The sequence below is a fragment of the Lissotriton vulgaris genome, chromosome 4_1, assembly GCF_964263255.1.
Source record: "Lissotriton vulgaris chromosome 4_1, aLisVul1.2, whole genome shotgun sequence".
NCBI lineage: Eukaryota > Metazoa > Chordata > Amphibia > Caudata > Salamandridae > Lissotriton > Lissotriton vulgaris.
This window is the reverse complement of record NC_141691.1, coordinates 800,619,487-800,635,734: the sequence shown is the minus strand read 5'-3', so window position 1 is coordinate 800,635,734 and position 16,248 is coordinate 800,619,487. Positions and strand designations below refer to the sequence as shown.

At 43.9% G+C, this 16,248-nt stretch overlaps 1 protein-coding gene across 5 annotated transcripts in view; it reads right to left on the bottom strand.

Annotated features, from left to right (window-relative positions):
- Window positions 1-290: 290 nt before the first annotated feature.
- Window positions 291-16,248, bottom strand: part of LOC147722605 (tyrosyl-DNA phosphodiesterase 2-like) — a 358,934-nt gene continuing 342,976 nt past the window's right edge. For all 5 annotated transcript variants that reach the window (XM_086965136.1, XM_086965137.1, XM_086965134.1 and 2 more), the window contains one exon: window positions 291-1,683. In XM_086965136.1, the coding sequence (XP_086821262.1) occupies window positions 1,405-1,683 (279 nt within the window). In that variant the 3' untranslated portion in view covers window positions 291-1,404. The remainder of the gene's footprint in view (window positions 1,684-16,248) is intronic.

Below are 16,248 nucleotides of genomic sequence, written 5' to 3'. Positions count from 1 at the left end.
AATAGTTTGTTGACAATAAATAAATATTTGGTAACTAATAATTGACTATCCAAAGTACATAAGTTACATTTGCAGCCAGCTGCCAATGATACAGTCAACAAAACAGATCAATGAATGAGGAAGAAGAATGTTGAGCTACATATTGGTTGAAGCAAATGTAAATTACAAGAGTTTAAATAATGAAAAATATAAACAAGGGTAACATTTAAATGCACACAGCAAACCTACTGAGAATGTATGTCATGAGTAAATGCAGTATGCATGAGATTAAAAACAAGATAGGCGTTAAATGCACGTAAGATTGATTTAATGAGTTTTAAACTGTGATACATTTTGGAAATGCATATATTTCTGGTGATACCCTGTTACATGAATTTAATGAGTTAGACTAAAACATGCAGGATTGCTTTGGCAAACATTTGCTGTACGGTAATAACAAAGGCAAGTAATGATTGTGATACATTATTATTATTACTGATAAAATAGTCTTTTTTTTTAATTTGAAGAGCTTCAAATACATTTTGAAATACAATCCGAAAACACGCCAATTCTTTCCTTGGCATGGGCATTTCTTTCTTCCATATTTTGTTTCAAAATCACCAACATTCACCGAAGCTTTATACATTTGCAGTATTGTGCTGCCATTTAAAGACAATCTTAGACTATAAACATCAACAATACTCTTTAATCACTTCGATTTTTCTTGGCTCACCTTCAAATATACAATACTTTAATTACACCATCTTGTTCCAAGAGCTTTATTATACAAAATTTAGTATAAGGCAACTAATTTCCTTTATAAAATGTGGTCTGATTTTTCTCCCAAATGTGGCAGAGAAGGAACAAGTCAGCTGTAAACTAGTTCCATTTGCATTTATTCATTTTGACTATAATATTTTTTTGAAAATATATTCATTGGAATTTATATTACATACAATGTATGCGACAAGGTTTACATTGTAGTTTACATTGTTGAAAAAATATACCATGTAAATACACATTGAGGTAGTAAAATCTACTAACGGTACATACATCTCAGCAATAAAGAAAACCGTGTAAGATTCAATGGTATTAGCCAGTGAGTACTACTTTTACCCTGCCGCAATGTCCTTAACTGGGGTAAAAATAGTAGCAGCGGAGGAGTACAGGAGATGGCGGCAGCAGGATGAATCGATTGTTGTGACTATACCAACCATCCAAGCAACTAAAAGATTGATGCCACTGGGCAACAGAGGAGCTAATTAATTATTCAAGAGGGTGGTTTGTGATATAATTGTTATAACCCAAAAATGATCATTTCATAGGTCACTGGTATTCATTTATCTAAAGATTTAATGCAAATGCAGAATTCTGATCAAGGTTATTTTTAAAACAGAATAAGTACCTCATTTGAACTTTCAATTTCTAAATCACATCAAATATACACAACAGACCCCAGTGGTCACTAGGGAATCGACCACAGTCCAGTTTTTCTAATCCAAGTAGGTCCAATGTACGTGGGATAAAATGGCCTCCATCCTTGGATGCTCGGAAGAATATGCGATCAAACCTCAGACTGCAGGGATAACGTGCTCTTATGTTATTATTCACTTTTGTGTCCCATGTGTAACGACAGTGCTCAGGTTTACCCAGGCTCTCCCAAATGTCCAAAATGTTACTTGGAAGGCCTCCCATTTTAGATACCTGGAGTGTAAAATAGACAAGATTCAATACAGAAATCCAAAAGCTGCAAGCTATATTTATCTGCTTTATTTTGAACAGTGAGAAAAACATTCTTGCTTATGAACTGCACACTCTGGCCAGACACACAACTAGCACCACTGCAAAATCACTTGTTTATAACTAGGGTAGACATCATAGGTAAAGAGAAGTCATGACAACAGAGGAAGAGCTAGGCAGCGGGACGAAGTATGAAAACGATACAATCAGCATGAAAATTCAAAAAAGATGGCAGACAATGATTTATTACAATGGCTTCTCGCTTACAGGTACTTATTTTCCCACGTTTCATTCCAGTCTTCCATTCTAATTCCTGAATTACAATGAGGCATTTGTGCTGCAACGCAGTCAAATTTATAAGCTGAAATCTAGAATTCAAAAGAGGGGTTGTAATAGGACTCGGGAGCCCTGCAGAATGGTTCGGTAGGGGTTGGGGTGAGACCTGGTCAGATGAGCAGGGTAGGACATCAGGCGATGCTCATTGTGGATTTAGTCGAGGGAAAGGTTTAAATAGTGGCAGAGAAAGGCTTTCTTTTTCCACCATTCCATGCTTGTAGAGGACCACCTTTATGAGAATGAAAATACATAAGTATTTTGCATTGTATTGAACTAGCCAAAGGCAAAGGAGAATTGTATATGTCAAAGTCAGTCAACAAGTGATTCAGGGGTAGCTGGTTTGTGAACTGACAAGGCATCATGATCAAGTGTTCTTTAAAGAGGTGTATCCTCAACTCTTTCCTGAATTGGAGCAGGGTTGATGCAGTCCTAATGGATACAGGAATGTTGCTGCAGATCCTGAATAAATAGATGGAAAAGGCCCATTGCCTTGATTTTTATTTTTTACACTTCTTTGTCTCCAGTCTGAAAGAGAGTTAGTGGAGTCATCTCATGGCAGTGGTATAGTGGTATAGTAATTATGAAGACGCATATCACCAATGTTTGTAAGGAAGCGAACCACTTGACGAGGACACTCAGAAATATCAAACCCTTCCTGCCACAAAAGGACTTCAAGCAGGTGGTTCAAGCGCTTGTCTTACCAAGGTTAGTCTATGGCAGTGCAAGTCTCTGTGGCCTTCCTAAATATGCCTTGGCTCCACTTAGGGCTTCGCTGAACTTTGCAGCAACACTGATTACAGGCTCCAAACTAAATGGGCACATAAACCCAGTCCTTAAATCTCTCAACTGGCTACCCTTTGAAGCATGAATCCAACTAAAGGTTGCAATACTGGCGCACAAACGATTTCACTACAATACTCCCACGTATCTGGCGCAAAAACTTGAATTATCCTGTAGGGTGAGGGCATATAGAAGCGCCTCTACTCTCCTCCTGAAATTGATCATCTTTAGCAAAAAGAGAACTTGTCACTGAGCCTTCTCTGGTGCTGCCCCTAAAATAAATAAATAAATAAATTAGGAATAAGACAAAAGTCATCAGGGATGGTGAGCCTGTCAGCTAGATAGGTAGGGGATACAGGTACTGATGGCTTTGCAATTGAAGCTGTTGGTTTTGAAGATGGAGCATGCTGGAACGCAGACCTAGTTGCATTCCAAAAGGATAGCTTCGATGCAATTATATTTCTTCAAGCCCTGGATGAGATGTCTAAAATGTCCTTTAATGGTGCATTTTGGAAATTGAGGCCGGTCATTTTGTTGTACAACACTACGGGGACTTTAACAGCAAGTCTTAAGTTGCTTTCTTGGGTTAAGAACTCATAAAAAAGAGCTGGTTGCAGCCATATTTGTTTTTGAGCGTGACGTTAGTGTGCAGGGTGAAGCCAAATGTCTTGGCATTAGGGTAAAAGTGGATGTTCAAAGCCGCCAAGATTTATTTAATTGAGCCAAGTTTATACAATTTCTTGCTTGCTGTACTTTGCAAATAACTGGAATTCTAACTTGGTGGCATTGAGATTGAGGTTCAGGTAGGGGCCAGACATCTAGGTTTAAATGAGGTGCAGGCAATGTTTGATGCATTGTACCTCTGGAGTGGTGGAGACTTTCAAGTAAAGTTGTGTATCGTCCTCATATTGTTGAATATTTATTCTGGTGTTGTTAGTACAAACCTCAGAGGGTCTATGTATAGGTTGAAAATGACTGTAGACCGTATGGAACCATGCAGGTGATAGGGGCCTGGGTGCATGGCTCATCTCATCAGAGGGAAACCAGGCTGGGGAATGGTAGGAAAATAAGGGTGGTAAATATGGGGAAGAAGATATCAGTAAATGGCCCGTGGGCACCAGCCCAAAACAGGGTAGTGTCCAGTAAGGCCCAAACAACTACTGCAACAAGAAGGTGGCTGGTGGGCATAGGCGAAGAGAAGTAACTAAAGATGAGAGTGATATGTGGCGATCTGATGGATGGTGTAAGGGAAAAATAAATTGGTGGGAGGGTCAAAAGGTTCCTTAACTGTGATAAGGAGATGACAGGTAAGAAAAGAAAAGCAATGTAAGGGTAAATAGGAGGTAAGGTCAGAGGACAGAGAGCATGTCAAGCATGGGCGATAAGAAACCGGTCACTTTTTGATAGCATCAGTCAGGCCTAAATATGATAATAGTCAGTAGTTAATTTCTCCATCATAGTAAATAGACTTAGGAGACTGGGGAGCCAACATGAGATGATGTCCTGGGTACAATCTTACCTAGATAAAAGAACATTTCAAGTTTTTTCAGGGGTCGCTACATCTAGGAGACTGAAGCTCAGCTGTGGAGTCCCACAGGGATCCTCGCTGTGCCCTACAATCTTTACTGTGTATATATGTCCACTGGCCGATATAATTCTACCTCACAGTATTAAGATTGTGACCTATGCAGATGACGCACAGTTGGTCATAACCTTTAATGGGGCCCGCAACTTCCCCTCAGACTTCGAAACATGTCTGGAGAAAGTTGCCTCTTGGATGGAGCACTCCTGTCTCAGAATCAACAGGGGTAAAACCAAACTTATGCTCCTAGGCAACCACTATAGTCAGACTTGGCCTAAGTGCCTAGGTACCCCCAACACCCAAAACCAGGATAAAGATTCTGGGTGTCTCGTTAGACAACTTTCTCAAGTTTGACCATCAAGCAGTAAAGGTGACAGGGGCCTGTTTTGGCACACTCAGATCACTCTGAAAAGTCCTCCAGCTACTCCCAATGGCAGCAAAAAGAATCTTAATTCAGGCCTGGTCCTATCACGTTTGGACTACGGCAATTCCCTCTACTTGGGGGCTCCTAAGGCAACACTAAGTAAACTCCAAGTTGCTCAGAATTGTGCTGCCAAGATGCTACTTGGAATTCCAAAAACCCAGTCAGCTAAGCCAGCCTTAAAAACCATACACTGGCTACCAATCCTTGAAAGAGTAAAATGTAAGGCCCTGTGCATTGTCCATAAGACAATGTGGGGAACGGGCTCGGCTATTTATAAACCCCTCATTATCCCTCATCGCCCCAAGAGGGATCTGCGATCGCTCAACCTTAATATTGCAGTTGTCCCCAAAGTCAAGAGGACAAGAAGCGGAGGAAGATCCTTTGCCTACAATGTGGCGAAGCTCTGGAACACTTAACCTTTACACCTCTGCTTTGAATCCCATGTCCTACCATTTCTTAAACTACTAAAAACCTGGCTATTCTAACAAATAGCTCCATAACGTCAATGGTTTTCTGCTCAGTCGCTAGCGCTGGGATGCCCGAGGGTAGCTATGCGCTTTACAAGTGTTCAATAATAATAATACTACTACTAATAATAATAATAATAGTCAGATGCAGCGCCATCATGGTGACGCTAATATCTTGAAATGCAAAGCAGTTGAATTCCCCCCTTAAAAAGCTCAAACTCAGGAGTTCTATAAAGGTAACCTGATATAATATGCCCAGAATGAGCAACAAATTATACCCACTATATTTCTAAGTTACGAGTGAAGTTAAGGGAAGTGGGATCATGCTAGCACTGCATAGAGATCTTGATTATGTGTTGCATAGAGTCATTACAGATTCCAAAGAGTGTTGGTTTGTTTATGCACAGAGATCTATACAAGAAATGTAAATACCCATACTCGCTACCTATGCACCAAAGGCAGACCAGAAACACTCCCTCTTGTACATGCTTGATAGAGTGAGTGAGAGCGGCCCGCTGGAAATGTTACAGGTGGGTGATTTTAACATAGTCCCAAAGGTTGCACAGGATAGACACCCTCAGGATAGATACCTTCTTGGGGCAATGTCGAAAATAGTTTTAGGGAACGGCATTCTCTATACAGGGAGTACACATTTTTATCACACTACATGGGTAATTCACTGATAGAATTAGCATGAGGGTCAGAATCAGTTCTCCTGGCTACATCCGGGAAAAAGATAGGCGTGACTGTACTTTTATGCTCACATGGGAGGTCAATGTGGGACAAAAGACTAAGATAAGGGAAAGTTGGTGATTTCATAGATCCCTTCTAAAGGACAAATTGGTAACCCAAATCCTAACCGAACAGCAACATAAAATATTTGGAGAAAAGTGACATGGAGGATGTCCTTCTTTGTATCCTAGACCTAGAGACCTGACACTTACCTGAAGAGGGTCCACAAACGCCGCCACCGCCCGAGAGTCATTCCTTGCATCGCATCGCGCCGCCGCCCCGGGACCACAACTCCCGGAAGCCTCAGCGGCGGCGCGCACCTCTGACCTCGCGCCAGCGCCCGGAGGCGCTTGAAATCGGCGCTGAGGTCGGCGGAGCCTGGGGAGACCTGACACTTACCTGAAGAGGGTCCACGAACGCCGCCACCGCCCGAGAGTCATTCCTTGCATCGCATCGCGCCGCCGCCCCGGGACCACAACTCCCGGAAGCCTCAGCGGCGGCGCGCACCTCTGACCTCGCGCCCGCGCCCGGAGGCGCTTCAAATCGGCGCTGAGGTCGGCGGAGCCTGGGGAGACCTGACACTTACCTGAAGAGGGTCCACGAACGCCGCCACCGCCCGAGAGTCATTCCTTGCATCGCATCGCGCCGCCGCCCCGGGACCACAACTCCCGGAAGCCTCAGCGGCGGCGCGCACCTCTGACCTCGCGCCAGCGCCCGGAGGCGCTTGAAATCGGCGCTGAGGTCGGCGGAGCCTGGGGAGACCTGACACTTACCTGAAGAGGGTCCACGAACGCCGCCACCGCCCGAGAGTCATTCCTTGCATCGCATCGAGCCGCCGCCCCGGGACCACAACTCCCGGAAGCCTCAGCGGCGGCCCGCACCTCTGACCTCACGCCAGCGCCCTGAGGCGCTTCAAAATCGGAGCTTAGGTCCGCTACGCGGGACGCCCGGGGCGAAGCCCGGGCAAAGGGCGGGCCCTCTGTGGCCCTCCGGGGACCGAGGAGCCGGGCCGGGGCCATTCCCTTTCATCATCGTTCTTTGACAGATTCCAGTAAACAACACATGTGAGTGAGAAACTACTGCTTACAATCTACCTTAATCTCCCATTTGAGACCGGAACTATCCTCCATCATGCCCTCCAATCTGGTCACTATGGACAATTACCTAATTAAAAAGGTTGCGCAAATCAATAGCAACAGAAGGGCGTCCCTGGGTTTGGAGCATTCTCCTACAGTTACACCGGAGCCTCCATTGACTGTCACAGACACACTTATGTCAGAGGTGCCCTCTGCCCCACCAGGCAAACTAACTACTGTTGTTGCCATGGTTCATGCGGGTCAGCATGACGAGGGTCCCCACGCTCAAGCCCTTATAGGGACAGGCACAGGTTCTCTTGAAATATATGAGCCTGCAGCAAAAGAATCGCCTAGAAGATTCAGGAAAGCTCGAGTGAGACGTAGGGGGAAGCAAAGGAAAACCAGCCACACAGTTACACAAGGAGGGGGGGGGGGTGAGTTTGGAACTCTACCACTACTCACAGAAACAAGATCATCTAATTTAGGAGAAATAGGGGACGCAATCTCGCCCAAACGTCTTAGAGATTCTTTGCTGCTTATCGATTTATCACACTCAGGGGTCACAGATAATATTGAACGCTCTTCTGCTGACCCCACCATGATAAGCAAACATCTCTTGTCTAGTACACCTGATAGTTCATCCCTATTGGACTTACCTATTGAGAATGATAGTGTTAGGCTATCGGGCTCCCCAAAACTCCCAATTGAGCTGTCGCCCAAGCCTCCTACATCTCCCTTAATTACGAAAAACAGCAAAAAAAGGGGGGGGCGAGCCACTGGGTAATGAAGCACATAAAATAAGGAAAGGGGTGGTTCACTCTCCTCAGTCACAAATTGGCCAAACCCTAGTATGCGAGGCGGCCATGATAGCCAAAATTGTAGAACCCATCAGGGGTGTGACGCAACCACTTCTGGACAAGACTATTATGATATGCACACACCTAGATCAAATAGAGAAGAAGGTTGAACAGAATTCCCTCCTCCTATCTGACCTGGTAAAGGGGCTAGACAAAGCTAAGAGGAATTCTTCATTAAGAGCCAACCCACCTGTAAAATCCAAAGTAATAGTTCCCCCTCCAATACGAGCTCCTATAACACCAGCACCTATAACATCGGCACCTGTGCAAAAACAGAAACCTGTGCAAGAAGGGGTAAGATCGGGTAGTCCTGTGATTACGTTATTAACTCCAACCCCACAATTGGCCACACCTCAACTCGTGGCTCCAGCAACTAAGGAGCAAACATCTAAACCAGGGGGAATTCAAAATCAAGGTGGTAGTAAGGACCTATTGACGACTAAGTCAAGTAAAGGGAATGTTCTGGCCATCGCTCCAAAGAAAAACCAAGTCGTATCATAGATTTAACCCCTGATTCTGCTCCTTATGTTATTGTAATGGCAGGGGTCCCAGAACTGCCCGCAGGTAAATGGGAAGATCATGGAGCACTACGGAACAAGGTGGCCTTTTGGCTCCGTGATAACAGAACGTTACCTGCTTCAATAAATGGTGAAATTTTAAGTGTAAGGCGTGCCAACTGGGTGGGAGCCAGGCCAAAGGATAGAAATGGCGATGTTATAATCATCAATTTTAAGGACCACAGGGCAGTGAGGCATATTGGGGATTGGTTCGATGCTAGAAGCAGCGATTCCATCTCCACACATCTTCTATCCTATTTCTACCCCTATGCACCGCCAAATAGCTTTAATAGCTGGGGCAGGGACAGGCAGCTTATTAAGAAGCCAGTCTACCAACATCGGGGGTTTGGAAATGCAAGATCATGGGATAGGGTTGGACCCGGGGGGGTACCACCTGCGCTGAGTAGTTCTGTTTATGCAAATGGCCAAGACCCCTTTCGTTACACTCAGAGGCCGGAGGACTTTTATCCCAGAAATCAGCCTCAAGTTTATCAATACCCCCCTTTTAGTAATCAATATCCACCATACTTGGGACCCAACCTCACTCAAGGTAGACCATGGAACAATAGAGGATTGCTTCCACACATGTATAACCTACCAATTCAAAATCGCTTCCAGATCTTTTCTGGTCTGGATGGGGTAGACTGACAGCAAGCCCAGATTCCTAGAGAAACTGTGGCCGGGAAAAACCCCTCTCCCATAGTTTCTCAAGTTTCTACTAGGGGTGGAGTTCTCTCTAACAACATTGAGGCCCCCATTGAGTCATCTCAAGAATCGCCCACACTAAATAAGAACCTCACTCCCGATAGGTTGACATCGTGTGACAAAGTTAGCCTGAAGCAGACGCCACCCATCGTAGGAGATAACAATGGGAGCAGGGAAAAGATAGGAAATGGCCCGATACAGGTGAAGAGTGATCTTTGTGCACTGCTTTTCTGGAATGTAGCAGGGTTGAGGCAAAAAATTTGTAACCCAGCCTGGGAGTCTGTAATAAGTGGCCAGGATATAGTGGCCCTGCAAGAAACATGGACTCAGGACCCAATTCATGTAAATGGTTATAGAACCTTCTTTACCTCAGCAGTTGGAGGCCATTTTGGAAGGGCAAAGGGTGGTTTGACTACGTTTGTTTCAAATCAACTCAAAATTAAGCAGGTTCATTGTCACTTACATTCTAATTACTTTCAGCTCATAATTCTAAGAGATTTTAAAGGAGAGAAGGTGATTATTATTAGCTTCTACAATAATGTCCCGAGGGACGAAATTGTGGCTACGATGAAGCAGCTCAAGGAGGTAGTTCAATTAGTGGTAGATAAAAATGACAGAGAACTAGTAATTTTATGGGGGGGGGGGATTTTAACTGTTCACTCTGTACTAAAGGGAGCCAGGGCCTATGTGGCCTAATGACAGAGAGAGATATGTACCTGACCCACTTTGATCATACTTTGATGGGGGACTTGCTGAACGAATTATTATTCATGTTTGACTTGGGGTTTGCAAATGAAACAGCTCTAAAACCCACACCCTTTGCCCCGACCTTTGTTGGTAGAGGTCTGGCGTCAACTATTGACTTTATTATCTCCTCCAGTAATCTGAATCATAGAGTGGTGGGGGTTACAAACATCCAATTGCCCATAAGTGACCATTTCCCCCAATGTCTCAAGGTAGCAGATTTGTTCCCAGACCCATCGACGGCCGCGCCTCTTGTTGAGGCAGCGGTTGATGTGGTTCTTGGGAGACAAAATGGGTACACACTCAATTGGAGCAAAGTAATGACCGCAACATTCTTCAAGGAACTATGGGAGGCGTGCTCCACTAGTTTTATGACCTGTTTGGGAGATAATTCTAGTAACAATCAAATAATAGAGCACTTTAGTATAATAGCTACAAATATAAAAAATAGCTTAAGGGTGGAGGCAAAACGTAGAGGGAAGGGGTCTAAGAGCTGGTTCGATATTGCATGCACCAGGGCGCTGAAAAATTTAAAACAAGCAGTACACAGAAGCCCCAGGGACACTGGTGAAATAAGAGCATGTAGGTCTGCGTATAACCAGGCCCTCAAAGTAAGGAAAACTGTGCTAAATAAGGAGGCAATAGATTCACTCTGCGAGGCTTCACAAACTAAAAATTCCGCCGCATTCTGGAAAGTACTTAACATCCCTTTCCCATACGAAACCCATACGGCGCGAATTGAGATCGCAATAAACGAGGATAATTGGGTGGATCATTTTTCTAATCTCTACAAGGCACAGGATGTCACTTGCAGCGGAGGTCCTCATATTAGCTTGGACTTACAACCAGGTCCTAACTTGGTTGTAACACTAGATGAGGTATTGCTTGCCCTGAGAGCTACCAAAGGAGGCAAGGCAGCTGGGCCTGACGGGATCCCCGCGGACCTATTTAAAGCAAACACTGAAATATGGGGCCCATTGTTGGTACAACTTTTTAATGCGGCTTTATCGAGGGGCTTGAAAGACGCCTGGTTTACTTCTGTCATCGTCCCAATTTATAAGAAGGGGGATAGAAACAGCTGTGCCTGTTACAGGCCAATCTCCCTTCTCGATTCTTCAATAAAAATCCTGGGACGAATAGTGCTGGCAAGACTCCAAAGCTGGGCGGAGGAAAATGAAGTCATGAGCGACTTGCAATTTGGTTTCCAAAAAGGGATTGGCACAATCGAGCAAGGCCTAAACTTAATGTTACTGCAACACAAATACATAAGGATAAAATCGGAACGCTTGTATTTTACCTTTGTGGACCTTTCATCGGCGTTCGACTGCGTGTCGCACACCAAACTGTGGGCAATAATGAAAAGTCTGGGAGTGGACAACACCATCATCTGTTTCCTGAGGGAACTGTAAAGTGGAGCCACAGCTTCTGTTCGTTACGGTAGGGGGGGCGAATGCTCCAGACAATTTAGTGTGGGCCGTGGAGTGCGTCAAGGTTGTGTTTTAGCACCTTTTCTTTTCCTCCTTTACATTAATGGGCTTGAGCATCACCTGCTGCAGGAGTGCAGAGATATGCCCAGGGTGGGGAGGAGGGCAATCCCTGCGCTCTTGTATGCGGATGATGCCGTGCTTATGGCACGTACTCCTCAGGCTCTGCAAAAACTAGTAGTAAGTTTTGAGAACTTTATGCTGAATCTAGACCTATTGGTAAATTGTAGTAAAACTTTCACAATGAACTGCGGTCCTAAAACAGGTAAACCGATGAAACGGATGTTCTTAAATAGTGTTCCACTAGACAACACCCCAACTTTTTCCTATTTGGGCATTTTATTCCATGAGTCAGGTTCTTGGACAAGTGCAATTAAGGCCAGAACTCTTTTATTTATGAAAACGATCATGGCCCTTAAGAATTTTGTTAGAAAATTGGGCAGGAAACCGATAAAAGAAATGTTAACTATATATAAAGCAACATGCTTATCCGTGGCTATGTATGGCTCAGGCTTGTGGGGGTACGCAAATGTTGATTCAATCCAGGTGGTGGAAAACAAATTTATGAGGGAAGTCCTTGCAGTTCCACAGTGTGTTGCCACATTTAACTGTCACGCTGAACTTGCTCAACCCTACATAACAGACATTATTAAAATTCAGCCTATCCTTTTGTGGCATAGGGTATGGACCACAAATGAATGTGTTATGATTCGGGCTCTATTACAGGATACCCTCAGCCTGGATCATGTGGATAGATCAGAATGGCTGGGATACGTAAAGTGTTTCCTGACTGAGATTGGGCGCCATTCTTATTACTCAGATCCATCTTCTATGGATAGCATCTCAAGGAGTAAACTGAAAACCCTCTGCCTGGACCATCTTGAGGATAAGAGGAGGAGAGCTGAAACTTTGAAACATTCTGTACATTCCCACCTCCTCACTCTATGTGAGTCTAAGTCTGTACAGCCATACCTATCCCTGCCCATGACAAACTTTGATCGCTTTCTTTTAACTCGTTTTAGATTTTGTATATTTTTTAGAATGGTGTCTTTTCCTAATATGAACTCATGGATGTGTATATTGCCCACTTGCCCGTGTGATGGCATGTCACATCAATCGGATATTCATATCCTTTTCTTCTGCAGACTTTATAGTGCCTCTCGTAGAAAAATTATCGTCCCTTTTTTAAAAGAAATGAATTTAACCAGATGCCGCCCAGCTTTTTTAGAAGTCCAGAGAATGGATATGGTTTTTACTGTAACTGTGGTCTTAAGTTTTTTAAAAAGCGTTCTTAATTTACGGAAACAAATGGTAACTGAAATGGTTTAAAATTTCTTTTTAGTGAATAATTCTCTAATGATCTCCCTTGGTGAACTTATATTATGAGCTGTAATCAATGTAATCTGTTTTTATGTCTGTTACTTTTATGGTTACTTGTTTTAACCGAATAAAGTTCTTTGAATTGAATTGAATTGTATCCTATGGGATACCTTTATGGCAACTACAAGAGGTCAATGTATTGCAGCATAAGTTGAGCAAAGACAAATCTGGCTGATAAATAAAGAAAAATTGGAGAAGTACTTGAAATCCAAATAAGAAAAGTTTAGGAATACTGGGTAATTGGCCTCTCTCCGAGCTCTAACCACACTAAGGGATCAATTCAATCTTTTAACTATAGAATAATCAGAAAATGCTCTCCTCAGTTGGAAACAAATACTCTACTTTATTAGCATAATGACAGAGTGGTAGTCACAAATCCCAAATGTTAAAGACTCCCTGAGTATTTTTCAGGAGGGTGAACACGCGAAAAGGCTAACATGCAAGGAATATTACAGAACTCTGTACTAAGAGGACCCTGTGGATTCTGTAAGACAAGAGGCTTTCAGATCTACTGTTGGGCTCCCCTTGATGTCCGTTAGTTTAAGGGAAGCTTTAGAGTCCCATATCACAGCTGATGAAATCTCAGCAGTGTTTACAAATTTGGACTACTATAAGACTCCAGGTCCGAGATGTCCACTTAACATCTTTTACAAACATTTTCAGTCGGTACTCATGCCACAATTAAAAAACATTTTCAGCTAATTTTCACAAACTAACACAGTTATGCCCACAATAAGGGAGGCAAATGTTACCTTAATACATTATTCTGGTCACCCCACAGATCTCTGCCCATCTTAAAAATCATAACTAGCCACTAAGATTTTCACTAAAGTCCCCGCAAAAAAACTAGCAGTGCATATTACCCACTTGATTCATCGAGATCAGTCGAGCTTTATCCATGGGAGACAAACACTAGACAACGTTAATGGGGTACTAAATCGTATTGAGAAATTCAATACTAGGAAAATCCCCATGGCCATATTGATCCTGCACACAGAAAGAGCATTCAACATGGCCAAGTGGTCTTTTTTGAATCTATAAGACAGAACTAAGACTGCATATGAAGATCTTTATCAAGGTCATTTACAAATTCCAGATCGTTAAAATTCTAGTCAATGGCCTTAAATCAGAGCCCTTTCCTCTGAGCAGGGGGTTATGATTGGAGGGTGCTCTCGACCCAATATTAACTACCTTGGTAGTAGAGCCGCTGGTGGTAAGGGAATGCAGGGACATTAAAGGCATGCAATTTGGAGGGGAACTAAACAAAATTCAGCTTTTTGCAGACAATTTACTCCTGATCATGTGGGACCCAGATTCTTCACTCAAAGCAGTGCTAGGCATTTAGCAAGAGTACAATGACCTCTCTGTATTCAAAGTGAACCTGGACATAGAGTTATTGAGTAAGGATCTAAGATGGGAAGTGAAACGAGTAGCCACAATTTCTTAATTTCAAAGAACAAAAGAAAAGATTAAATACCTGGCAATTTACATTACCCCTTCCCTGACTGGGTGGGATAAACAGTCAAAATTAATACCCTTTCCATGCTTTTTTAGGCTTTCCTTGTTCTGATCCTTAGGAAAGACATAACTGATCTCCAGGATCCTTGAGAAGACTTTTGTATAGCGTTGTATCTTGAGAAGGTAAAACCACCAAGGGGGTGGGGAGGATGGGCAAGCTGGATCCTCTTGGTTTCCGGGTTCACAGTGGAGCGTAAGCTGCAGTACATTCTTAGCATTTCTGATATAAATCCATGTTATCTGGTCCAAAGCTGGAGTATGATTTTGGTTTTTTTTGTCCACATATCACCAGTGTTTGCAAGTCAAACCTGGTACCCGACCTGTACCACCTCAGGCAATTTGCAATTACACATCTAGCCATGTGATCCAGTCCATCTGGTTACCTGGTTACTGGTTTCACGGAGGTGTAATCATGGGACAGCAAAGTTAAGTTCCTACTATTCCACTTCAGCTCAAATAATCATCCCTGTTCTTACTGTGTGGACCACCCTTTATTCCTGTATCCATTTTGCAGGTAGTTTTAATCGCCTGGAGCCACTCAAGACCACCAAGTGGAATGGGGTGTGTCCATCTCTTGCAGAACTCTCTCCTGGCAAGGAGGATCATATAAAAAAGAAGATCCCGCCTATTTACCAATAGGGGTGGAGTAGGCTAGTCTTACAGCCCTATCAGTATCAATGTTAAGCTCATTTTTATATTGGCCTGCAAAATATCATTAATTACTTTTTCAACCATGTGCCAATACTCCTGTAATTGGGGTAATTCAAAAAACATATCTCTTTTCTATTAGCCTCCACCGAAGATAGCAACTGCAGGTATTTGAATCTTGAGAGGGAATCACCAGTTTTTGCCAACAAGATTCCCCATGGCACCACTTTCTGCATCATCAGGAGTTCCCGCCACACTTCAATTCCCGCCCTCCTTAATGGGATACTTAACTGATCTTGAAGGCACTCTGACGTACCTGGTAAATCCCAGATTGGTGAGAAATCTGAGAAATAGTCACGTGGTCACTATCTTCTCCAGCTCTCCGTTTATGGCAGGGCCAATAGCCTGTGTGACGGGGGGCCTAGCAACCCGGCACTAGGGCCCTCGACCCCGCGTCTATGACCTTGTGTGTCGGTGGAGGTGTGTGTGAGTATTGTCCCTGTGTCGTTACAATTTGCAGTCCCGTGATAAATACTGGTTAGGGAAATGTACGCCGGTCTCGGAACCGCCGGCTTGCAATACGAGGGAAACATCAAGTCGTGGGGGAAACTTTTCCTAGTGTATTATACAGTGCTGAACGTATGTGGTACCTTAGTCGGGGTCAGTGGGCATCGTACAAATGGGGAGATACGAGTCGCCGGGGACAGTGCAGCCTATCCTCAAGGGGGGGGCCTATAGTCGGTTTGTCTCGCTGTGCGTGCGGGGAACTCAGGTGTCAGGCAATGGGCTGGGGTGACGTGGGGAGGCTTGAAAGTAAACACTATCTATTCAGCCTTCCCCCCAAAAAAAATCAACTCATCTACCCAATCCAACTCTCTATCTCAACACACCATGTCCCACTTTCCCCTACTAGACCTTACCACCCTTGAACCACTAGTGCGCAGTGTTAAGTCCGGATCGCTGGATGATCCTGCTCCACCAGACATAATAATGGCTGCCTCTCAGATCACCCTGCCTATTATTAGGGAGGTACTAAACGCATCCATCACCTCCAGCACTGTACCGACCGTCTGGAAACAGGCCATGGTCAGGTCGCTGCTTAAAAAACCCAATTTAGACCCGTCTGACTTGGCCAACTATCGCCCCATCTCCCTGCTCCCATGGGTGAGTAAGGTCTTAGAAAAATATATTAATCAACAGCTAGTGAACTTCCTGGAAAATCATCACGTACTAGATCCC